The sequence below is a fragment of the Pholcus phalangioides genome, unplaced genomic scaffold (genome assembly GCF_987345545.1).
Source record: "Pholcus phalangioides strain wild (caught in Gottingen) unplaced genomic scaffold, Ppha-v1.0 ptg000042l_1, whole genome shotgun sequence".
NCBI classification, from domain to species: Eukaryota; Metazoa; Arthropoda; class Arachnida; order Araneae; family Pholcidae; genus Pholcus; species Pholcus phalangioides.
The window spans coordinates 13,077,636-13,103,616 of record NW_028301628.1 but is presented as its reverse complement, the minus strand read 5'-3'; the positions used below and the strand labels follow the sequence as shown (position 1 = coordinate 13,103,616).

The window sequence follows — 25,981 nt, the reverse complement described above, 5'->3', positions numbered from 1 at the left end:
AAATTTTGAAAGCAAGTTTTATATGGATTGGGTACTTGTATAGTATGACGTCCAAATTGTATTCAATATTTATGTATTTTGAGATTGAAATGGCAAACATGCCAATGTTGTAGAAGGGGGTATTCTTAATCGATTGAAAAATGAAAATGTATTTAATAGTCCATCGATGAATGATACGGATAAAGGACTTGTGTGTGACTAAAGACCGTATTCACCGACATGGTTTAAGCTATAGTCACAATTTTTTGATAAGAGATTGACACGGATTGGTTAAATTCAGGGTTTTAGCCAATCTATGTTGATCTCTTATCCAAAAATTGTAACTACAGGTTTAAACCATGTCGTTGAATACCGCCCTAAAAGTGAAGAAAGATTGCTTAAGTATGTTTTCCCCTCACCATGTAATGCTATAATTCAATCTAGATTCTACTATAGGAGGATAAAGTAGTTTTAAAAAGGATTAAAATCATTTAACCCTGGTAAAATAGCATTTCCTAATGTGTTGCAATTTAATTTCACACTCAGAAAGTTGATACGTGTTTTCTTAGATGGTTATGAATCAAAGTAAATCCCCAAACATTTTAAGGTGTCTACTCTATTGGCAACTGTGAGCATACCATCTGAGATACAACCAAAGAGCGAAAATATCAGCAAAAGAAGAAATTTTTCCTTTCAAATTACAGTTAAATTTTTGTTTTTTTGGAACGAAATCGGTTCAAGTACAGATCCTTGAGGTACACCAGATGTGATTTATTTTTTAGAACTCAAATCGAATTTACTTTCACACTTTGAACTCTGTTACTAAGATATGATTTGAACAATTTAAGTGGTAAACCACAAATTCCCGCATACTGCTAAGTTCAGTAAGAATAATAATATGGTTCAGTGTTAAAAGTTTTCCTCATATCTAAAAATAATGATGCAACTGTACAATTATTATGATCTGCTACACACATATTTTTATCCATAACTATACAAGATTTTTAGCATATAAATTTGGTGGGAGACCAAAAATGTTGGGCCCACCGAAGTCGTAAAGATGGGCCAAGATGGGCCAATTTTTTTTTCGAAAGCTTTATTTGACTAATAATTTGAGCTATACTTCTGAGAAAGCTACTTCTAATATCGAAAACATTTGAAACAATGGTGCTAACATCGTTTATGGTTTATCGTTATGGTTATATCGTACCATGGTGTTAATGGCGTTACCATTAAATCGAAGCGATATGAAACTTATAAGGTTGAACTCACTCGTGAGAACTTGAATATTTTTATATTGATCTGAATACAAATTGAAGTTAGTGAGATGCTCAAGAAAACTAGCTCAAAGAAAGCAGATACCTTAAGAAATCGTGACTTAACGCAGGTGCATAAGTGTTTCTCACCCGAGGACAAATTTCTAGCAGCAGCGGTCTCTTCATTCGATACGGAATCAATTAAATGAAGAAAAGAAAAAAAAGTGTGAATTTTTCATTTTTTCTTTCGACTCAATGAGAAAGTATACTAATACAGTTTTTGTATATAGAATTTTTTTTTTCTTTCGTGTGGGAAGACTTTTTAGGCTTTCGCACGTGTGGTTGAGATGATGACCACACGAAAGTGAAAACTGGTTCATTCCTGACGGAAAGAAGAATTAGAGCATTTGAGGGAGAGAAGATAGATTAACGTAAAATGCAAAAAAGAAAAGAAAATTTGTAGAGCAAAGAACAAGAAGAAGATAAAAGAAGTAAAAGTATAAGTATTATATGTGGTAGCCGAACAAGTCCGATTATAGGATAGGCAGGCTTTTTTCTTCACAGCTTTGTATGGTTAACGCATCAAAAAACATTAATGGCCTCAGGTGGTCTCCAGCACATATAATATACATCCTTCCATTTCTTTTTTCCCGTTTATTTATTTCTCCACTCGAAACCTATTTAATTTGCGTAAAACCACTCTGGTAGAAAAGTACCATAAAGAGCTCTTTGTTCGGAATTGCAAATTTTGAAATATCCGCTCCATATTCGGAAGAGAAAAACTTCGATGAGTCTTTTGTGACCTAAGTGACTGACCCCTCTCGTCACTTTATTGCAAAATTTTCTTTCGTATTGAATTTTGTCTATTTAAGAAAAGGAAAAATTTCGAATGAAATATTTCCATGGGAAAACAATATTTTAAGATGGAGGGTAGTAAGGGAACGAGAAAAGTACATTTCCTTTTACTTTTTATGCGTTGTGAATTGACAAAAGGATGATCAAAGTAGTTTTATTTTGATTTCGAAATGAAGTTATTATATGGTTGCATCCTGGATGAAAGTATTCGATGTCCATTAAAATAGAATCCTTTGAATTTAAGTTTTCAGAAGAATAGTCTGTGGTTTTATGTTTCTCGCGAAACAGTTTGCATTATTTTTTCATTTAATAGGAATTTTTTATTAATTGTGGGAAATTATTTTTCCTATCAAACATGAGTTTTCATTTGACTTTAAATTAAAACTTATGTTTGACCCTGCACTATTTATTCATTAAATATGAATTTCCCTCAATTCTGAAAATATTTTCCTGTGTGTGAGCACCTTCATTAATTCTGAAAATATTCCTTTTAATAATTTTAGAAATATTTGTTAATAATTCTCGAAATATTTTTCACTCGTTCTGGAACGCCGCAGCGCGTGAAATAATCGCGTGTCTCCTGTGGTGTAGATGGTAGAATGCTTACCCGGTTTGCACGAGGGTATGGGTTCGAGTCCCGTAGTAGACCAGATTCCTTTCCGAGTTCACCTCGGCACAAGATATACAAAATCTTTGTTTTCTTAACAGGCGAATATTTCAAGTACAGCCAAAGGAATGAAATTATGAATTAAAAGTTGTGATCTTCAGGCACTTTCAAATTTTAAGAAATGACTGTAATTGGCGAATATTTCTGGAAGATCCTCAACAATGAATGGTTCGACTTCAAAAAATAGTCACTTTTTCGAGAGCCATGGCACACAGTTATTCTGGAATTACGAGTTTTAACTAAATTATTTTCATTCCAAAATGGTTAACTTAAATTATTATTATTACCTTATTTTTTAATCATCTTCAAATTGACATCTCTTTGTTGAGCAATGAGATCCATTTATTTATTTTATTTGTTTATTTTTTGAGATTTCTTGATCCCGTTCCATTTCACTCATACTACGCATCCGTTCACTCAGGGCCGGACTTGGGGGGGGGGGGGCGAAAGGTGCGGTCGCACCGGACCGCCAAATTCCATGGGCCGAAATTTTTCCAAACGAAACCCTTTCCTTTTTCAGCAGATGCTTTGGAAATTTTTGATTAAAATTTAATTTTTTTTTCCATTAAGCTACTATTGGTTGTGGAAGGATGCTTTCAGTTTAAAGACCTTATAATATCATTTTTAGTGTTATTAGGTATGGCATTAGCTTATTTTAAAGGGGAAAATAGAGTATGCAGATGTGGGGCTGCATTCTTTACCCCTGAAAAAAAGTCTGGCCTTTCTTTCTGCCATTAAAGAATAACAGGGCTATATTAACCAAGGAAAAAAACATGCTTAGGGCATCAAACGAAAAGGGGCACCACAAAAGAAATCTAGTACTTTTTCCCTTTGAAAACCACCCCTCTCGTTGGAGTTACCATCTGGTTTGTAGATGATACTGCCCCGTAGCGAGGCAACTTCGACACTCCTCCGGAGTGTTAATTGCATGCCTTCCTCGGAACCTCTGAACTGTCATGTCACGATGTTTCCCTAAGAAAACTTGAGAACTTTTTAGCAGTTTCCAGCCATAAACACCCTATCTGAATTATTCTCTCATATATTCCGGAATATGGATATACAATGTGTAAATTCCAAATTTTGACAATTTTTACTACTGAACTTCCAGAAAAAAAAAGATTTTTTTTCTCAATCTAATTATTCACCTAGTACAGCACCAACAAAAGCGATATTTTGTCTCATGAATAGAGAGTCCATGCATAAAAACATTTAACAGCACAAAGGTCCGAAAATTTAGGATGTAGGCTACGTTGCTCACAGCCCCGGTAGTTCATTTTCTGATAAGACAATGTGTTTGCCTACTATTAAATAAGTTTTATCTGAGGCTCAGTCATAGGCGGAGATAGACATGTACGGCGGGGGGGGGGGCATGATGACGACACCAATTTAGATATATACATTAGATCAGTAGGCTCCATCATTGTCACTAGGGGGGGGGCATTACCCAGCCATGCCCCCCATACGTATCTCCACCCATGAGTTTAGGCTGTTTGCAACTAGTGTTGTTAATATTCGACAGCCTATACACCAGAGCGTCTTTTTCAATTTCGAATTTGAATATTCAAATTTTGAGATTGCAATCTTTAATTTTATTTGTGGCAAGAAACTCTTGTTTTTAAACAAGTAATAACATTGAAGAGCTCATATACATTGATTCCCACTTACAGCGTTTTCCAAAAAATCATCATGAGAAACGTTGCGGGAAAGAAAACGCTTTAAATGGGAAATTTCAATAAGTGTTAATAAAAGTTAGGATTACGAAAATAAATCGTACTAAGCGAGAAAACTTTCGAAGTGGATACGTTAAGCAGAATATACTGTAGTATAATTTTACATTAACCTACATTTTCAAATACTGTTCTAACGTGTTTAAAAATGTTTTTCTTTATTTGTGTGAATTCCAGTACTTGAGTTCTTTACTTCTGTTAATTGACATTAATTAAACAAAAACAGCAACAATAGATTCGAAAAATGATCCAAGATGTCGAATCAGGCCCGTAGCCAGAAATTTAGTTCGGAGGGGGAACCACTTTCATTTCGGGGGGGACCAAAGTGATCGAACAATAGATTTGGCCATCCTTTTCCCCTTTTTCGGTCATTTTCTCACATTTCAAGGGGGGGGGGGCAGACCCCTAAAGTCCCCCCCCCCCCTGCTACGGCTTTGCATAGAATTGCAACATTTATTTATACAAATACAAATACAACGCCACAACAGGCAAATTGCCCAACGAGGTGGCTGACTTAAGAACATCATGGATCCCCGAGCCATTTTTTGGAGGCCCTACCTACTACTGCTACACCACACATGCACCCCACCCACTACCCCCCCCCCCCCCGCGTACCCGAAACGAATCGGTACATGCGGGAATGTGCGTGTACGTGTAGTGAAACCTGACGTGAAGTTTTTTTTGTTTCTCTGTAATGCTTGTTATGTGTAGTGCTGCCATCTGCTACCAGTTTTTCTAACTATGAGTGAAGTGTTATGATTGAATTATTCATCGTTGTAGGACTGTTGCTCTCTGTGGCGAGACTTTTTAACGGGGAGATCGGCTCGCATTTGCGCCTTGAAGTTGGGAACCACAGAAAACCAACTTCAGCCGACCACCACTGTGGGGTTCGAATCCGGATCCTCGCATCGCGAGTCCGTCACTATATTTGATAAATATGATGAAACACTTTGAAAGTACGTCAGAAATGTATGCTTGTTCAATATGATTCGAACCGAAGCAGGTGTGGACCACGCTAATTATTGTTAATCGGGCTCCGCGTCTGTTAATGGTGGCCCTGGAATTGACCTGAGAGACATCAAATACTTTATTATGCAAGGCCGTAACCAGGATTTTTGCCGCTCTCACAACTTTAAAATTTGATAATTTTATAACGGTGTTCTTAAACCTAAAATTTTCGCACTCCCCCCCCCAAAATTTTTCCGAAGGGGCAGTTGACTCTTCTGCCCCCCTCCCTCCAGTTACGGCGCTGTATTATGGGCTTGCAATCTCAATTTCACTCGGATAATAATGCAGTTATTATAGACTCTAATGTACTCTGAGTACAATCAATTTTTAAGCTAGTTTTCGGACCCTCGTGTCGTGGATATTTGTTACCATGTCGAGCTTTTATTATTATTATTTTTATTATGCTTCATCTTTTCAAAATCAAATCATCAGGTCAGTTACTAAGAGGACGATCATCTTATAATCCGATCGCTTGTTTTGTCTCGATGTCAGCAGCGACAGAAAGAGGAAAAGCTGAAAGACTGAAAAATATTTTTTTTTTATTCAAAAGATGATGATGTGAAGAAAAAAATCAAAACATGCAGAAAATTTTCCTCACGGAAAAGAAATATTTTTCATATTTTGTGGTATTTATACGGAAAACCAGGGAATGCGCTGGGTAGGATGAAATCATACTTGATAGAATGGTAATCATAGAAAGAGAAATATATTAAAATACTATAATATTTTGGCTATGCCATTCGATGATTTGTTTTTATCAGTTTGATCCCACCTTCGTCACAGTGGTGGTCGGCTGAAGTTGGTTTTCTGTGGTTCCAACTTCGAGGCGCAAATGCGAGCCGAACTGCCCGGTAAAAGGTCTCACCCACAGAGAGCAACATACCTACAAGAGAACAATTATTCAATCATTACACTTCACCCATAGTCTCTGACATTATATTTATCAAGTAACTTCCTTACATATTTCAGAAAATAAAAAACGCCCCTTAAAGGGTTAATGAGTCTATTAGTTTTAGCCGTACGTGATACGTACTTTGTACATATTTTGTTATAAGTACTAAATTGAAAAATTGAATTAAAATAAATATGAAAAGACACACGCACACAATTTGTTATGCCTCTTTAATGTTGATTTTCTTCATATTTATCACCATATGTGAACCTCTTATTATGAAATTTATTATATTTACCAAAACAAGCTAGGGATTATACGTTATTACAGGTAAATATGAAAAATTCAAAATACATGAACAAAATTTATCGAACTTCGTCGGTATTAAAAAATGGTCGGTGATTATACATAATCACTGTACCACTTTTACCGTAATTTATGCATTTAACCCTTTAAAGAGCCATTTTTGCTACTTATAGTGAAATAAAATATTTTTAGGATTGAGATTGAATTAAGGAAGGAAATTAATTTAGCTTATTAGATGAAGTTAATTTTTAGAAAATAATTAATCATTATTTCAATTTAATTAATTATTATTATTATTCTTTAATAATATTTAATTAAAATAATTAATAATTATTTATTATTATTATTAAAATTAATTATTATTCGATTATTTAGACAAATTATTTTGTTTTGTTTCTGAAGTTACTAAAAGATGGTAATGGCAGGTGGTAAAATAGCTTCGCAAGGACATTTAAAAATTGATGAAATAGGTAGGAAGTGTGCGTCCCACAGCTTTAGAAAGGATTTGAGGTCCGACTGTCTTTCTTAGCGCTTTTCAACAAAATGGAACTTTAGTGAACTTTAATGACATTTTTTTTTATAGAAAGCGTCTCCAATTGTGAAAAAATAATACATTTTGGACTACTTATGTCAATTTCTATGACAAAGTTGTTTTCATGTCAAATTTTAAGCAAAATTCGAAAACAACACCAAAAAAATTCTATGAATGAAATGCATTGTTAACTAATTAATGCATTTCACAACATAAATTTGGCTAGTAATGATGCAGTTTATGAAATTAGAGGACTGTATAGTATGCTCATAAGTTACAGCGAAATCTGTTGATGTACTTGACAAGTTTTTGAAATTTCATTTAGCATAAGGCAATGTAATTAGAAAAATTCTTTAAATAGATCTTAGATTATGGCTCATCACTTAATATATGACAAAATAGCATATCAAAATTTTGTAATGGCACAATCAATAAATTTTTAAACTCGAGTAAATGTGAAAAATTGCATTCTTTGTACAAATACAAATACAATGCCACAACAGGCAAAATGCCCAACGAGGTGGCTGAGAAAAAGATGGCTATAACAAATATGGATGCCATATATTTAAAAAATACCGCAACCCTATTAAAAACACAATCACAAAAATTATAAACAATATAAAATGACATAAACATGATAAAATATTATACAATGCCCATAAAGAATATTATGGTTGTCTTATTCTAAGTATGGATAGCATCTCGATTTACCCCAACATGTTTATAGGACGAACTAAGCCTCGAAAAAGCGGGAGAATGTCTTTAGGAGAACGGGAAGAGACCTTTTTGAAAATGAGACCAAGCATTCTATTCGATTTTTTGACCACCGCCGAACAATGTTCAGAAAACCTATGCCGCTCGTCAATGAGAATTCCCAAATCGGTAACCCTAGTTGCATCCGGGATAGTGACACCATTCAACCAGGAGCGACATCATGTCAAACAAAACAAAGCCTGTTTTGGAATCGCAAGAAATGGTACTTGCATAAAAAAATCCATATAAATGTACATTTTCCTCCGAAATGACGTTTTGAACGTGGTCGGATAGCTTAAAGTAGATATAATCTGTTTTCGTGATGATATGGCATCGATAGTTTGCTATCGAAAGTCGAAGATGTACTGACATAAATGGGATTTCATTGGATTATCCTTAATATAAAGAACTATCCACAGATGTCATCAACTCATCAGCGAAGATAGGTAAGCGTTTGACATGGGACCAGTTTTGGTGACGTAACAGTCCTCCACAAGTTAACAGCTGGTTATGTCAGAAAACTGACAGTGAACGTGTATTGACATTAAATAAACCGGTGGGCTAGAGTGATTATTAAAAACAAAATGATTTCTGCAATATGCGAACGGTAGAGTCATTTTCCAAATAGCATTAACACAAACTTCATTGCGAAAAGTTTTAGAAGAAAATTTCGAAAAAAACTGCTTGTAAACGTCGCAATACCAGAAATATAATTTGCTATAAAAATAGAACTAAACATCTGAACGCAGCGGTGCTTTTTCTGGAAACTATGGTATTTAAGGCCTAGATGGTCTCACACTACAATATTTCTCCTAAGTCCTCATTTTATAGCTGCCATCGTTTTCGAATACAGATTAGTGTACCCGAGGAACAAATGTTTTAAGTTTAAATAATATTCACTGTTTGACCGATTAGAGCCAAAGAAAACTTTACGTATATATTATATATATAATTAAGCGAATCTATTTTTTTTCTCACTCGATTAGAAACTATTTCGAGAGCTCAAACTTTATAAGGGGTTAGAAAAATCGGTTCGAATAAATCAAAAATCTATATTAGATAAGTAAGTCCCCCCCCCAATGACCCATATCCGTCCTGTACGCACATAAAAAAAAAAGGACCTCATTAAAAAAAATAGCCGTGAATAAATGAAACATTAGAAACGCTTTATTTCATTCTTTAGCCATTTACGAACAAAACTTCAGACTTAGTTCGATAGAGTTAACTCGTAATAATAGACCGATTTATCAGAATCCGATTCAAACTGACGTTTGAACATCTCGGGCAAAAAGCATTGGGAACATGATAAGAAAGAAAAACAAAATAAGAGCATGGTATACATATGTGCACATTATTTCATTTTTGAATGCATGGGAAAAAAATGCATCTATCAAGTTTGAAATCGGATGATTTAAATGGAGCATTGGATAGAATCAAAAGCGATTAATTATGTGCCTTGTCTATTTTACTTCTGTAAATTCTCGGCCAATTATTTCTCCTCTTTACCTCCTAAAAAAATTACGCACGCATGCATGTCACACTGAAACAATGCAATGCTTCGATTTGTTTCTTTGTTTCTCAAAGAAATCGAGGTTAGAAATTCCTTTTTCTTATTTTGTTTACAAATAATTGATGATAACATTGAATAGAACTTTTTTCATTGTGAGAATGTACTCTAATAGCCGATATTCGTCGCTTTTGTATCGAGAGTTGCGAACGAAAGTAATGAAAGGATTATGGCAGTGAAAGCGTTAGAAAAAGGCAGCAAATACTTGTACCAGATTACTGGAGTGAAAGTTCTTAGATGAGAAAAGAAAGAGTCTACATTGAATTGTGATTTTTGATTGTCAAGGGTAAGTGCTGTGACTACGAACTCACAAACAAAGAAACAAAACGCCCCCAACCTTTAGGAATAGTTTCAATTATAACTTTCAGGGCGGAAGAAATCAATCGGGTTCATCTGTTCCCAATTCCATTGCATTCGATAATAATAAGACATAAGATGCTCTAAAAATCCTGCAAAGTATATTAGGGGTAGCTGAAATATCCACGTGCTGTTTCATTGAAAGAAATTTGATTAGTGTCATTTTTTTTAAATATTATTTCTGGCACGTTGAAATAATTAGTCTCTCAAATTCTTTTTTCCCCCGCAGATATTGTTAATAAACGTGATGTAACAACACGCATCGTCGTGTCTTCCAATCGTACCAATATTTTCTTGATACAGGCTGTCCGGATGTTGATGATATTTGCATTTTTGCATTTTACTGTCTTTTTTTCACTCTTATGGCATTTTTTCTGAGTTTTGTGGCATTTTTTCTGAGTTTTGTGGCATTTTTTCTGAGTTTTGTGGCATTTTTTGATATTTTCAGGATATTTTTCATTTTCGAATTTTTTTGGCAATGAAAAGGGTTGATAAAAAAAATTTTCTTATTGCATTCATTGAGCACTCATGAAAAAAAAAAAAAAAATGCGAGAATATCTTGAAAAATAAAAAAAAATCTGTTGTTTAGCTGCCTAAAGGGGCGACCACACTTCCCGTATTTCGAATATCCCCGTATTTTCACATAAATGTGGCCATCCTACTTTTCTGTAAGGACGTCCCGCTTTTTCACGATTTTCAACAAAGCCCACTTGAATTTTCATTCTTTATTGAAATCAAGGAATCAATTGTCTTCCCAACTCAAATTATATCATGCTAAATACGACTATAAATAAGAATATTCGTCTCACATCTTTTTTCATGTTAAACGTTCTATTTTGTAGAATTCTTAAGTATTCACCGCGATTTGCCGTGGTGCTTCATTTTTCGAAATTGACGATTTTTCGGTTTTTGTGGCAATAATTGGTAACATTGATTAGTTTTGGCATCATTTTTTGCGGTAAGTGGTGATGTCCTGAATTTCCTCGTAACCACAATGTGAATGACCCATATTTTTTTTGAGGAAATATGGTCAATAGGCATACGCAAGATTTTTTTGGGAGTGAGTTGTTTTTTTCTGGCAAGAAAACACTTCCTGCCGCCAGTATAGCAGTGTTTCTAACCTTCCAGGCGCGAATGCGAGCCGATCTCCCCCATTAAAAAATCTCGCCACAGAGAACAACAGGCTTAAAATGGTGCAAATCTCCAATCATAGTTTGAAAAATAGATGGAAGGCGGCAGCACTATAACAAGCATTACACAAACTTCACGTTAGGTCCACAACACGTACACTCATACTTCGGCATCTACCAGGGCGTTAGAAATTCTGCAGAGGAATATGAATGAGCTGCATGAGTGGTTAAGCAATAGTAGTGCTTCTCACCGATTTATGAAATATAAGTCGTTTATTAAAAAAACTCCATTGATAATTTGTCACGAATTCTAAACGTTTTGAAAAAATTGACATATTTGATTTTGATGATATCAAATAACTTCCTTTCTAACATAACCCGGTTTTTCAAAAACTTCATTATGATATTTCGACGGCATTGAATGGATTTTAAATTATTTTTAAAATTTTTAGGGCAACATCTGGGTTTTGATATTTTATTTTTTTCACTTCATCGACTTCACTAGATAGCTGAATGTACTGTTAACCACTAGAACGAATATATTACTTGAAATTTCTAATATTCCATTAATTTTTTACATTCAGTTTGAGATAATGCAGAGTTGATCGAAAAAGATGATTAGCCCGTATCGAAAAAAGATCGCAATGACTCGTAAGAGTTGCTTGCTGTATGCAGTATAATGGTAATACCGCATACGCTTGTGTATACACTCAATCTGAAAAGCAGGCACATTGTTGGGGGAAAAGGTATTTTTCTAAGATATGAAAGTTGCTGTATGAAACATAATAAAAATCTTCACTATCTCTTCCACTCTTTCCATTTATTTGGTCGATACTTTACGAGATGACACTAATAGCTGGGCTGTCATAGCTATGGCTACCACGCGGGTCAAGGAAGCAAAGCCGCACACCCTTTTCAGTCTGCTGGCCAGACATGCGAGATGGCTTGTATCCATGGGTCACAAACTGGTGTACGTGGATTTACACTTTCTTACCCTTTCAGACCCTGGTGCCGCAAATGTGTGGGTTGCTTTTTGTCACTACAGAAACTTATTTTTCAACCTTAGACAGTTAAGCAATGACTTGAAGGATTGTGTAAGTTTTGAGTTGGATCTGGTGAATATGTACTTTGGAATCTTTTATCAGAGAACAGCACATAAAGTTGAGCTTTAGCGGGTTTTTAAGATGGCTTTTTTTGAACAAAGTGCCTCCGGAGAAGAGTGTGATTCATTACATAATGTAACTGTATTTAATAATAAAATTCTGGAAAATATTTTATGTATTTGAATGCAATAGATGAATGATACAAGAGATGAATATACTTTGCATCATCTTGGCTGAAAAATTTGAACGATATGGATTAATTCTTTAAAATAATAATAATAAATTAATAAAATGAATTCAAAATTCGAAAAAAAATAGTCTTGTTGACATCTTGACTATTCCAATAAAATGAATGCTCGATTCTGAAAGTGTTAAGAAACACCTTCCGCACAGCTCCGTCTCAACGAATGGGCTCAACCGGTCACCGTGTGCAGTTATTGGGGGGGGGGGGCCTTTCTGGTGCATGACGGACTTCAGATGACCTTGCATAGTAATCAACACCAAATGTGCCCAACTTGTTGTGGGCTTTTTGCGTTACTCATCCATGATGTAGTTAAAATTGCCTGGCCTTCGTGGGCCGAACGGAACACATTTTGTGGGTCACATTTAGATCATGGGCTGGAGGTTTTGCACCCTTCTATGGGAGAAAGAGACGTTTCTGTAAAACTTAGTTGAAATTTTCTTTCTTAAAAACTGACCCCCCCCCCCTTTCATGAGCCTACTTCCACTAATGTAGAAACGAATTTTTAAGCAAAATTACTCTGCTTATACACAAGTACATACGGTATACGTTTCGATAGTTATCATACAAGATGATTCCATAGCTCCCCTTGCCGCAGTTTGCTGGTGAACCGTTAATACTAGACGAATACTTACAATTAGAAAAAATATCCAAATAACGTGTAGAACTCAGATACGTCATTCATGTTGCAAGCAGCAATGCGATTTGTGAAAATAAACTATTTGTGGTGTGTTGCATATTTCCAGAAGAACTATAGGTATGTCATACGACGATAAATGCTTAAAAGCACTGTGTTTTATCTTGCACAATCGATTGTTTTTGTTATTATTTTTGTTATTTACAGTGATACATCCGCTAACGTTGATTTTTTTCGTGATTTTTCTGCATCGGCTAACGAAGATTTTCGTTGATACCACAGAGTAAGAATGATATAGAGCGCGCGCGAGGGGTTACTATGTGAAGGAAAGATCCGGAGTCACGTGACCCCGGTCAAAAGGCTGGTCAGGGAATCTCCCTTTCAATGCTTTCCTTATGGCTATTCGTATGACGATCTACACGCGCTGTCTTATTTTTGATTAGAATGGTCAACACTTGCGCAGCTTTCGGATGTTCTGAACGGTTTAGGAAAGGGGGACCAGTATCCTTTCACAAGGGAATACTCTTTTGCTTATTCCCCTTCTTATAAATTAAAAATTGGAATATTAAATTGACGATTCAATGGATTTCTGACGTAATCTCAGTTTTTAACTACTCCATTTTGGATTTAATTCAATTAAAGTTCCAAGTTTTGGTAAAATTCAAATGTCATGAGCCATTATTAAATGTTTCAATAGAATTTTTGGCAATAAATGATTTAAGTAATGAGTTTTATTAACTTTTAACTGAAATATACGTCTCCGCAAGATTTGGCGAGCTAGTGAGTTTATTCGAGTTTCGCTCAACTTGAAGAAAATATGCTTTTCAGAATGAGGAATTTATGGCAAATATTTTATTTAAATGGAATGTAATGAAAACGCACCCTCTAGACCAGTGGTTCTCAAGCTTTTCGAGCCCGCGGCCCGGTTTCATTCATTCTTGTGAGTCGAAGGCCCAGTCAAATACATGCCCAAAGTTTGGGAGCGAAGTGAAATTCCTCGTCATAAAAAAAATTTTGGATAACACTGGTCGGAGGGGAAATTTGTGAATCACAGCGCTGATGTTGATTGTGTACATTACTATGGGATAAAAAAATTGCTGTGTCCCATCCTCCTGTAAATTCTCATTTATCCAATTTTGAAGTTGTTCATTTAGTCTTGGATCAGTTTTTTTTGTCTTTCCTTGTGGCTCTCCTTGGTGCTTTAAAAACCTTATCTTTAAATTTTGGACCATATTTGTTAATACATGAATTTTTGAGTACACAATATCAATTTGAATCTGATTAGTTACCCTTATCAGTTATTTGATTGTTATGTTTTTGACGTTTCAGTTGAAACCGAGGAGTAAGAACCAGACATTGATATTCATCGTTACCCAGGGGAAATTGGGTAGCCGGCGCAACAAATTCCCCATAATACCACCGAGACTCAAGGTCAAGACAACGACGGCCGCAGCAACGACTAAGGCGACGACGATTTCATCTTCGCTAGTAAATGCAACGACGACAACCGTAAAACCAACAACGGCGGCCGCAACCACGGTAGAGACGACTGCACCTACGACCAGGCGGACCATAAGGAGAAACAACGTCATCATCAACAATCACAGTAACAACAGCAGCACGAGTTTACTACTGCTCCGGCAGGCCGACATATTTGAGCAGTCGTCATCGGACACGAGCCAGTCTATCGCTTGGCCAGTTCCTCGCAGGCCAGCAACCAACCGTCGCATGTGGGCCTCGGCTTCCAACCACCACCCAAGCAGCACCAGCGACGATGACGACGAGGTGGGCAAGAGGCCCGTCCCCAAGCTCTTGTTGCCTCGCCCGACAAGACCGGCCATGTACAGTTTGGATGGTTTCGTGCCAAAACCATCCATCATAAGAGTGACGACTACCGAAGCACCACCTCATATCAAAGCTCGGTATTCGAACTCTGTGCTGCCAAAAACTGCCAAGAGGAAAGGGGTAACGTATTGATCTTCTAGATATTTCATTCTCTCCCATTTCTTTTCTCAAGGTGATTCCTTAAGTGCAACCTTAGTCGGATCGATGCGTAAATTTGTGCATAATAGTCACAGGAATCGTAAAAATATTAACACAGTGAGGAACCACGCACGTAAGAATAGAGTTAGGACACTATCTATTACAGCTGGGGTCCGCCAAAGGGTTCCATCTGGCTCGTGAAAGTAGTTCCAGTAGATTAGCATTAATACATACAACACGATAATTACCTAGGCAGACAATATTTCTTTCATGAAAATGCGGGATATCGTAAATGTTATCAAAGGCATGTAAAGCTGCCATTTACAGCCAAAAAAATTGCCAAAGGGAAGTAAAGTTTCCAAATATCGCTGAAATTGCTGAAAAAGTGCCAATCACGGAAAATGATGAGCACTGCAAGTAAAAATGTAATTTGTCGAAAAAGTATATGTTTGATAAATATGTAACACGAATGAAAATAATAAATTGTGTTAAAGACATAATTATTATTTTATGATTTATAAGTCAGGAAAATGATCCTAACTCTTGATTTCAAAATTTCAACTAAGCCTTGTTGAAAATAGGGGAAAAACGGGACATTTCATATATAAAAAAAAACTGGGATGTCTAAAATTATGCGAATATCCCGTAAAATACGGGCCATATGGTCAGGGGTTATATACATGAGTCTGGTTCGCGAACAGCAGAAATACGCATATCTGGCTCGCGGACTGAAAAGATTGTGTACCCTTCTCCTAGGGCATGTCACGCAATCTAGACCAGTGTTTCACAAAGTGGACCCCTGGTGGGTGATGGAATGGTCCGGGGGATAGAAGCTAAGGCAATAGCATAGGATCCTATGGGTTCGTTTGAGTTGGGGGCGATGAGAGAAAAAAAATTCTGAAGAAGGGGGCGATGGGGGAACAAAAAGTTCGGGAACTATTATCTAGACACAGTAATGAAAAAAAGGTTGACGATTATTAGCAGCACTCTAATAAGGTTCCAGAATTAATATGTGCATGAACCTAATCCAGACTCGCATAAAGCGTTTATAGTCTGTGTACAATTTGGTATCGATCGCCATTTGCTATACCGTCATATTGCTCTGAACATGCCGAACTATTTTATGCTCATCTCTCTCAACTAGTGCATGAGAAAATATAATGGAGGTTTGGCGATGGAATATAGACCGAATGAATCCAGGGCCAGACTTAGGTAAGAGTGATGAATGCAGTTGCACAGGGTCACGAGATATTTGGGGCTGTGAAAGGGTGAAAATACGCAATAACTGAGCAGTCAGTGTTCTTCACGTTTTAAACCTACGGACCGGTGAAAATAGTTGAACGTTATCACGGACCAGCGCTAATGCAATGAAAAATTCGTGGATTTGCTGACGGGCTAAGACAGGAATAAAAATTAATATACAGGGTGTTCTGTTAATGGACAGACAAACTCAGAGGGTTGGTTGTTAGTAGACATCAAGAGGAACAAAAATTGCAATGGAACGTGGTGTCGCAAACCACGTTGAGAGGGTGAAAATCGCGTAAAACGCACCCAGGTTCTGAGTCCAAAGGGAAAGGTGGATGTCAGTTGATCGCTGAATGCGTTCGTGGGTTCGTTCGCCATATCTGACGTAAGCAGCGTCGCGAAACGCCTGCGCTGGGGTAGGATCACGCCCTGCGGACGACATAAGTTAGACATAATATTGCGGTAGAAAGCACGTGTAGCAGTTAGTTGTCTGTTTTGGTATCTTTGCGCGCGTCCGGGAATAGTTTTTACGTCATTGTAGACTGTGCAATGACGTCAGCGGCCACCACTTCCAACAACTCTTGTGACAATGAATCAAATAAATCTTTGCGTAGTTATTATTGCGCTTTTTGTCGTTCCAGCGCGACGTCGAAACCTACATGCGTTTTTCGCGATTTTCACCCTCTCAACGGGGTTTGCGACACCACGTTCCATTGCAATTTTTGTTCCTCGTGATGTCTACCAACAACCCTCTGAGTTGGTCCCGGTCCATTAACAGAGCACCCTGTAGAGACGGTATTTTATGTATCAATCGAAAATTATTTAGCGGCGTCGTGAATTAGGTGAAGCGTTTCGAGGAAACACTGGCAAGAGACACAGCGTTGCGACGAAACTCTCGCTGCCACCTATTAAATAAAAAGAAAAATAATCGTTATAATTCTGCAAGTAAAATTAGTTGCTTTCGAGCCAGTCTATGTGATATAAATGTGAATTTTATACGCGCCATAAAACCATTTATGTTATTAAGTAGGAAGGAGAATTTATTATTTTTTATGTGAATAATGAGAAACAGAGTTGGAACCTTGCAGGTAGTTTGATATTTTACGGCAATTCGTTTTATATGTTTTAGATGGCAGCGGGGGCTCCATTGTAACACATCAATGAATTCTCTATTATACAGGTGAGAGACAGCGTTGTGATAGAACTCCTGCTGCCACCTATCTAATAAAAACAAAACTTGTTATGTATTTCTGTACAAAAAATAGGTTGCTTTTAAGCCAGTTTTCCGCCTAAAAATGATAAATATGTGCAATGATATCAATTTAAATTCCATTCGCCTTAAAAGTTGGTTTTCTGCGGTTTTCCCACTTCAAGGCGTGAATGCAAGCCGGTCTCATTTAAAAAAAGTCTCTCCTCAGAGAGCAGTCAGACCTACAACACGATACTGACATAGGGAACAGCAAAAAAGCGGAAAAAGTAGGGATAAGATGCGGACTAGTAAAATATATACCGGGTGTCCCATAAATTGATGGATAGTTAAAAAATTAATAAAAATTGAAGGAACTGGCACATTTGAATGCGGTTTGCGAAAAAGTTATTCTCGCGAAGGGTTTTTGTTTTTGGTTCAAAAACAGCTCAGTTAAAATTCGTCTATAGATGGTGCTGCATTGAAATCCAGCAGGAGTGATTGGACCTGAATTTTCGTCGATCTCTTCTGTGTCTGAAATATTAGTAAAGATTCAGCACAACCTCCTAGATAACCTATCTCGAAGGTCGTAGCTTCAGTCGGCGATTAAAAGACTGAGGTAAAACAACTTCACCAATATGCTTTATCCACCAATGTGCCATCACAATAAAAACCTTATGTAAGAGCCGATAACAGCGAAAAGAGCAGAGGTAAGCTGTTACTCGTACACCCCCGCATTTTATAGGACTGTGATTTGCATAATTCCAGTGATTTGCTTTCGTGCAGCACCCTCTGTCGATAAAAGTGAACTCAATTTGTTTTTGGTACAAAAAAAAAATTAAATAAAAAGATCTCCCTTCGCGAGAATAACTTTTTCTCAAACCGCATTCAAACATATACCAATTCCTTCAATTTTTATTAATTGTTTGGTTATTTACGAATTTATGGGACACCCTCTGTAAACAAGAGAAATAATTGACGGACTGTCGAAAAATATAGTTACATAAACAATAATATTGTTCATATATTATATAGAGTGTATTTTATATAAAAATCATGTTGTGACTTCAGAAAGGGCAATTGAACGGAATATTTCGTGGTATAATACTTTAGGAAATTCCGGTGGATTGCCCCGTGGACCAGCGGTTGAAGAACATTGTTTTAGATGGCAGCAGGGGTTTCGATGCACCATTAGTGAACACTCTATTCAACGATATAGTTTATATTGTACACAGGGAAAAATTCCTCTGAATAAATCTGCGTCTCTCTCTCTTTCTTCAGTGTTTAAAAACTTACAAGCCAACCTTTTTTTTCGAATGAGGCAAAAAATCAAGAAGAGAAGAAATAATAAACGGAATTACCCATCAATTACAAAGTAGTAAGTATACTTGGTCTCTCGGTCCCCTTCTAGGTGGGCCATTTCAAGGGCCAGTGACGACATCTATGGAAGAGGTCGCAGACAGTTTTAGGGAAATGTTATTGCCGAATCGATTCGCGCGTTAACAAGGTATTACTACCACGAATTCAGATCAAGTAAGATCACGAAGAAAGAAATTACAACCCGGTGATTACTATAGATGTAATAATTTCTGGGTTTTTTTTTCCTTTTTTTTACTTCTTCTACGTCTTCCGTAATTATAGACTTCATAACCATTGGTTATAGCATTTTTCTTTTTCCGTTTTTATGATTTGAATTTAGCCGATAAGAAAGAAAAGAAATTGGCATTATGGTTGAAAAGTACGTCGGATGAGAAAGAGAGAGAGAGAGAGAGAGGAGAGACGATCTCTTAAGATTCGAACGAGGAAGGAATATCTAAAATAAAATAAAATATATCGGCCGTTTTGGCAGGAAAAACGAAAACAGAATTCGTAAGATGGATGAAGATGGAAAAGACAAATTAATGTTTTTTTTTGACTGTACATCAGCGTGCATTTCTCTCTGTCGAAGGTTATTCGACAATCCCTCAATAATTAACTTCACCGTGTCATTACATATCCATCTGGAATAAGGGAGAGAAAGAGAAAGGAAAGGGTCAACACACATCACGTTCGTATAAATGTGGGTCAATTAAAGCATTAACATTTTCCTCGTCTCTGTGATGGTTGCACTTTATGCTAATACCAATACTGTAAATCGCGGGAATGGATATCACACACAAACTGCCCAGACAGTCTTTAAAACATTCAAACCTTTCCTCCCTGCGAGTTCCAAGTTTCGCTCTCACGGTACTCACTGATCGATCTATATTTTACTCACATATATATCTTTCAACTAATCAGGCCGTCCAAGTCTTTCGATTACATTAAATTGCATAGTTGGTAGTAATTTATTCTAAAGTGGTTGGCATCGAGAAAAACAGATATTCCGTATTAGCATCTTTCAAACGGAATTTCATCAAAATATTGGAGAATATGTATACGCTGAGTGGAACCGTGCAATCAATATCATGACCCGTCGGCGTTGTGCGGTCGTAGGGGTAAGAACATAGGTAACAAGTTTTTTCTATCGAACCTGAGGCGAACGCCGACAGATGGCTTTATTTCCGAACCAACCGATAAGTGGTGAGTTGCGCTAAAGAAGTGGTAACACTTTCCAGCATGTTCCAATTCGTTAGAAATTCCCCAGAGAAATGTTGAAGAGGTGCGTGCACGGTTGAGTAATAGCTTAGTAGTAATCTTAAAAGGTTAAGTAGCAGTAATGATATGTCGCCATCTGGTGGGAAGTGAAAGGGCTATGCAAGCAATAAGAGCTGTTTCATGACGCGCCGGAGAGAGAGGGAGAGAGCCGTACCATCTACTTCACCTACCACCAACTCTGGCCATATCGCTTTACTGCAATGTAATGTCATTAATGAGTTGAATTAGTAATGAAGGCGCCATCTATTGGTGGTCAGCTTAAACTCGTCAGGAAAAACACACACACATATTTTCTATTTTCTATACTCTTCCCCGAGTTTTTGAACGTGGGACCATGACGGCAACCTTCACGATGGTAGACGAGCATCTTACCAGCACACCACTCGGGCGTAAATATAGGTCCCACCGTGGTTTGAAGTCGTACCAGCTGACGTCATCCGTAACGTCATTGCTCAAACAGAACCGAGTTTGCTAGCTTTGCTACCCGGTGCAGTTACGGTAATTTGGTAATTTGCAAGCGCTGTACCAAGGCCCTATGCCCCCGCCCCCGAAATGCAGACTAATATGCTCCCTAAGAACGAAATTTCTGGTTACGGGCCTGCGGTGTACTGTCCATCCTACAAAATTATCTTTTCGATTATTATTGCCATTAATATCTGCGTATTCATTGTCTTGCTTTTTCAACTGTTTCAAAATTTAAATTAACAAATTTTTCTTTTGCCTATGTGTGTGTGTGAGGTAACTTGCAATTAATATAATTTCAGTTCAGTCACGTTTTCAGTTTAGTTATTTTTTTATTGGGTTGATTGACAAATCCAACTTGAGACATAATTTCAATCACATTTTGAATTTTCTAATAATTTTTAATTAACTTTCTATTTTCATTTGAATTAGGTGTAGCTTTTAGAAACGTTAACTTCGTTATTACCAATACAACTGCTACATAAAAACATGGGAAGCTCTATATATATAAAGTTTGAGTTTATTATTATCATTTTGAATGCTAATATCAAAGGAAATTATTACTTACCAGCTATTTCTTAGATTTAATCCATTTTTAGCTTATAGAGTTTAAAAATATTATAAAAATACCGCGCAGACATATTTGTGAGACTTCAACAGCACCACGAACGAGGTTGAGGGTTAAGTGAGGGATCACTCACTTAAAACAGTAAAATAAGCAACAAAAATGTTAATTAGAGCACGTTTCTCGTGTGCTGATGTCGTCTGCTGAAAGAAGTATTTGAGCAGTGACGTCACGCAGTAGCTCCGAGAAACCCCACTGTCGCCACAGTGGTGGTCGGCAAAATGTATTTTTCTAACTATGAATGAAGTACATATAATAAGCATTACACAGAAACAAACTTCACGTTAGGTTCACAACACGTACACGAAAAATTCCGGCATGCGCCAATTCATTATAAATTCCGTAGAGGAATGTGCAGGAGGTGCATGTGCGGTTAAGTAGTAGTAGCGCCGAGTCCATGTCCACTGACCCAAGGCGGAAAGCACGACTTGAAAGCGGTGAAACAACCCTTACTATAAAGACCTGGGTTAAAGCCGTCATGAGCTGTTAGCTGAGAAGTGTTATACTGTCCAATGAACGGTTTCGTTCAACGTATATATATATATATTGTTGGGGATAATGTAGGTCTGGACACACATATCCGCACCGTGCCCGACACGTGTGTCGGCCGAGTGTAGGTCATCACACGGTCAAAGAATAATTCTTTGCTAAGCAATGCAGCCGTGCACACATATCCGCACCGTAGCCGAGCACCGTCACCGCACCGCGTCCGCACCGTCACCAACTAGTTTATTTTATATTTTTACGGTGACGGTGCGGGCTCGGGAGAGAGAGGGAGCGCAGATTTTTTTTATAAAAGAGGAGAGAGCTCATTTATTTTATGTCGCTTCTCAATTTTCATCAATTGCTGAATTATTAATTCCATTTATTTCTTAATTTTAATCAATTTCCGCATTATTACTTTTATTAATTCTGAATTTTCAATAGTTCTGGAATTATTTCTTCCGTTAATTCTAAATTTTAAAATCTATTCCGAAATTATTTCTTTTATTAATTCTGAATTTTCTCTCTCTCTCATAGGTACTGAAATTATTTCTCCCAATTATTTTTAATCCCTCAATTCTAAATTTTTCATTAGTTTCGGAAACGGTTTCTCACATTAGTTTAAAATTATCTCCATCAATTTTTGTGTTAATTAACATTTGCCGGTGCGGTCTCGGGAGAGAGAGAGAGCAGATATATTTTTTTATAAAAGAGCTCATTTATTTTATTTCGCTTCTCAATTTTCATCAATTGCGGAACAATTAATTCCATTTATTTTTCTTGATTTTCATTTATTCTGAATTTTCAATATAATTCCGAAATTATTTCTTTTGTTAATTCTAATTTTCATTGGTACTGAAGTAATTTCTTTCAATTATTTTTAATCCATCCATTCTAAAATTTTCCTTAATTTCAGAAACGGTTTCTCACATTAGTTTAAAATTACCTCCATTAATTTTTGTGCTAATTCACATTTGTGTAGTTGTTATTTTTTTTGTATGGGGGTATTTCTTAGCGTTCATGTATATTCCCTCTTCCCACAAAATATATGAAATCTTGTTAAAGGGAAGGGGTGTCCTAAACATTTTTCGTGCCCCGAAATTGTTTGGACGCACCTGGCCCCGGTTCTGTGGAACTAGCGTAATATGTAGAAAACATATGGATAAGCATTTTCACAACTTTGATGGGAAAACAAAGTTTAAAATTATGTTTCACATTGCATATAACGAAATTTTGCCGGGGAGATTTTTGTTAAAATAATAATGTAAACTTGGAAAAGTAACTGGGTTTAATTTCCGATGCTCTATAAATGAATCATTGTTTTGGTTTTAACATAAATTGTATAAATAGAAAACGGTTCGAAAATTTTTGGGTTTTTCTTATGGGAAAATATAGGAGACATTTTAAATTTGGTACTCACATCAGACGCAACATGTTAAGCCATAAATGCTTAACGCATGCCCTGTGCTCCAAATGCGGCCCTCGGAAGCATTTGATGTGGCCCGTGACAACAAAAAACAAAACAAACCTCTCAAGTGCTCTCAAGCCAGATTCGGCACACCTCCAGTTCACTTAAGTGAATCGTGATACATTTGCAGATTATCCTATTGAGTGGATAGTGGCACATTTCCAGATCTCTCGAGTGGCCCGCGGCACGCTTGCAGAACAATGAAGTGGCCCACACATTCCAAAAAGTCGAGCACCTTTGTTCTAAATATCTGACAAAGGTGTTTCAGCGACTGGGACTTTGGCAATGAGTGCTTTAAATTATTATCGAATACTGGTGGGGCATTACATTGAATCAAGCCCCGGCAGACTAAACACCTCGATTGTTATTGATTTTAATATCCATTTGCCATCTGCAGAAGAGCCAATTTTTAGTTTAGAAGATTCCGTGAACACACACACACACAGAGTAAAAGATATGCGCGCTCTTTCGTACAATATGCTCCTACTGAGCTGAGATACACTTCTCCGAGGTGTTATCGGAATTTGACACCACCTGCCCCTACAGATGATTATATTTATGATGGCGGTTGACTCTGAATAAAAGCGAGTGTGTACGTGAGGAAGAGAGTACCGCTCTCCCCCACAGATTGTTTTAATTTCTATATGACTCTTTTTCTTCTCCTCTCCCGTTATATCACTCCGTAAATAATCTCCTCTCTCCAAACTATAAACAAGAATGTATACAGTCAAACTAAGCAAATGGCCGTCTTTTCATTTTCAGCTGCATTTAAAGATCCTATCCTTTTTTGTGGGTTTGTCGCATACAAAAAATCTATCGGAGATCAATCCAAAATAATAAAAAAATTAAAAAAAATTCTGTAGAAAACATACACGCAGGTAAAAAAAATAACATATACAGACAGATAAAAAATTTATATACATGTATAGATTATTTACAGAAATGTTTAGAACAATTATTGTTAATTTACGCTAGGGCTATTATATCCAAATCACTCTTGTTAATTAATTTACTGAACATTTTGATTACACCGAACCGGCTGCGTTAAAGCCTTGAAGCAATCGACACAGGTTCGTAGTCAGCATACGGCAGCGATACGGGCAGCACACGGAAATGTGTGGTCTGAAGAGGAACGAGCCGAGCCTCGGCCAACTGACGCCCGAGCTGCGGTCCTGGCACGGTGCGGATATGTGTGTCCAGACCTTGTCTCGCACAAGTCCTTGAAGTGAGCAGAGAATGAAACAAAATGCAGGATGTCATCGATTTATTCCACAGAACAGCTTTTTACGCGTATTTGCAAACAGACATCTTGACGGAACGTGACCTGAAAATAGCAAGCGTATAAACGCGAAACAGACCTTCTAGAATGATCTCGATGATTCGCGTGGCATCTTTACATTTCAGGTTTCACATTGTCACATTGTAGAATGGGACATGTTGCCAAACGTGCCAACTTGGCGGTATTTACAGATAATTGCATCGCCGATTATTTGTTAGTGAAAGATGGCATAATAGATGATAAATAATCACTACTTACATAATTTCCGTAACAATATACTCAAACGAAGAAAAATGGCATTGCTCACAAGGAGCTACTTTAATCGAAACCTGCACTTGAAGTCAGTTATGAACATCGCTTTTCTCCCACTATAATTCTTGAATTCTAGGGCTCATAAATTAAAGCTGTGGGTACGTAGGCCGTTTTATACATTTCTAGCAGAATGGAAGCCACTGAGCACTTCTAGGGAGCACTTGAAGCATTGGCTGTGAACCAAAGCTCACTTAGGTGTCGTGAGATCGATCTAGGGAAGCCATGGGATTAAAAGCTTTCAGGATAAAATTACAGTGTATATTTAGCGTAGGCAAAAGATCTAGATTCCGAATACTGTGTGTGCATTCAAGGTGCCGCCAGAGATTTTCAAGATCGGGCAAGCGTGTCGTGAGATATTCGAACTACCCAAGTATGTATCAAGAACTTAAATTTTCAAGTTTTATAATTTTTTAGAACTTAGCAGTTTGAGACTCATTGGATTATAGAATCGCAACAAATGTGTTTGCTGTCAACACGATTTCCGTTCCATCGACATCTCCCTAGTAACTAATAACAAAAATAATAAATTCAAATGTTGGTAAATTTCACGCATAAACATAATATGTGAAATAGCTCTTTAACAAGCAAAAAATTCAATCACGAAATCTGCACTATTCACGATGTTTCACATTTTTTGTAGATATTCGAATATTTCGGATATATTCCCAATCGCATAAGTAGCGGGTTGAAAATGTCTTACGAAAAATATCCTCATTTCTTTTGCTTAGTTTAATTTAATTGAAAATATGAATAGTATTCGGAACTAATAACTTATTTCGAAACTTCCCTACATACACACACATTTGAAGATAATTAGAACTATATAAAATACGGTATTTAGATAATCTTATAATCGAGAAACCTAAAGATAATATCGAATCTGAATGGAAAGACTTAAAGGTCATTTATTTTCCTAATCTCGAATTAATTCGAACACTCTTATTTATCCCCATTTACTGCGCTAATCGACTGTCACTCATAGTAATGAAGGTCAGGAGTGATTGCAATCAAGGATCTATATTCGTGGAGCATTTTCCGCCAAATGACATGGAGAAAGAAAGCCTAATTTATCATTAAAATGATACAAATACAAATACAACGCCACAACTGACAAAATGCCCAACGAGGTGTCTGATAAAAACATGCCCATAAAAATATGGTTGTCATATATTTCAAAAATACAGCAACCCAATTAAAAATGCAATTAACACAAATTCTAAACAATATATACACACATGATAAAATATTATACAATGCCCATAAAGAATACTTATGGTTGTCTTATTCTAAG

General features: G+C 36.8%; 1 protein-coding gene across 1 annotated transcript in view; it reads left to right on the top strand.

Annotated features, from left to right (window-relative positions):
* The window catches only part of LOC149064495 (uncharacterized), a 137,678-nt gene that overhangs the window by 93,608 nt on the left and 18,089 nt on the right, over positions 1-25,981 (top strand). Inside the window, exon 4 of the mRNA XM_089255145.1 lies at positions 14,340-14,975. Coding sequence (XP_089111271.1) covers positions 14,340-14,975 — 636 coding nt within the window. The remainder of the gene's footprint in view (positions 1-14,339; positions 14,976-25,981) is intronic.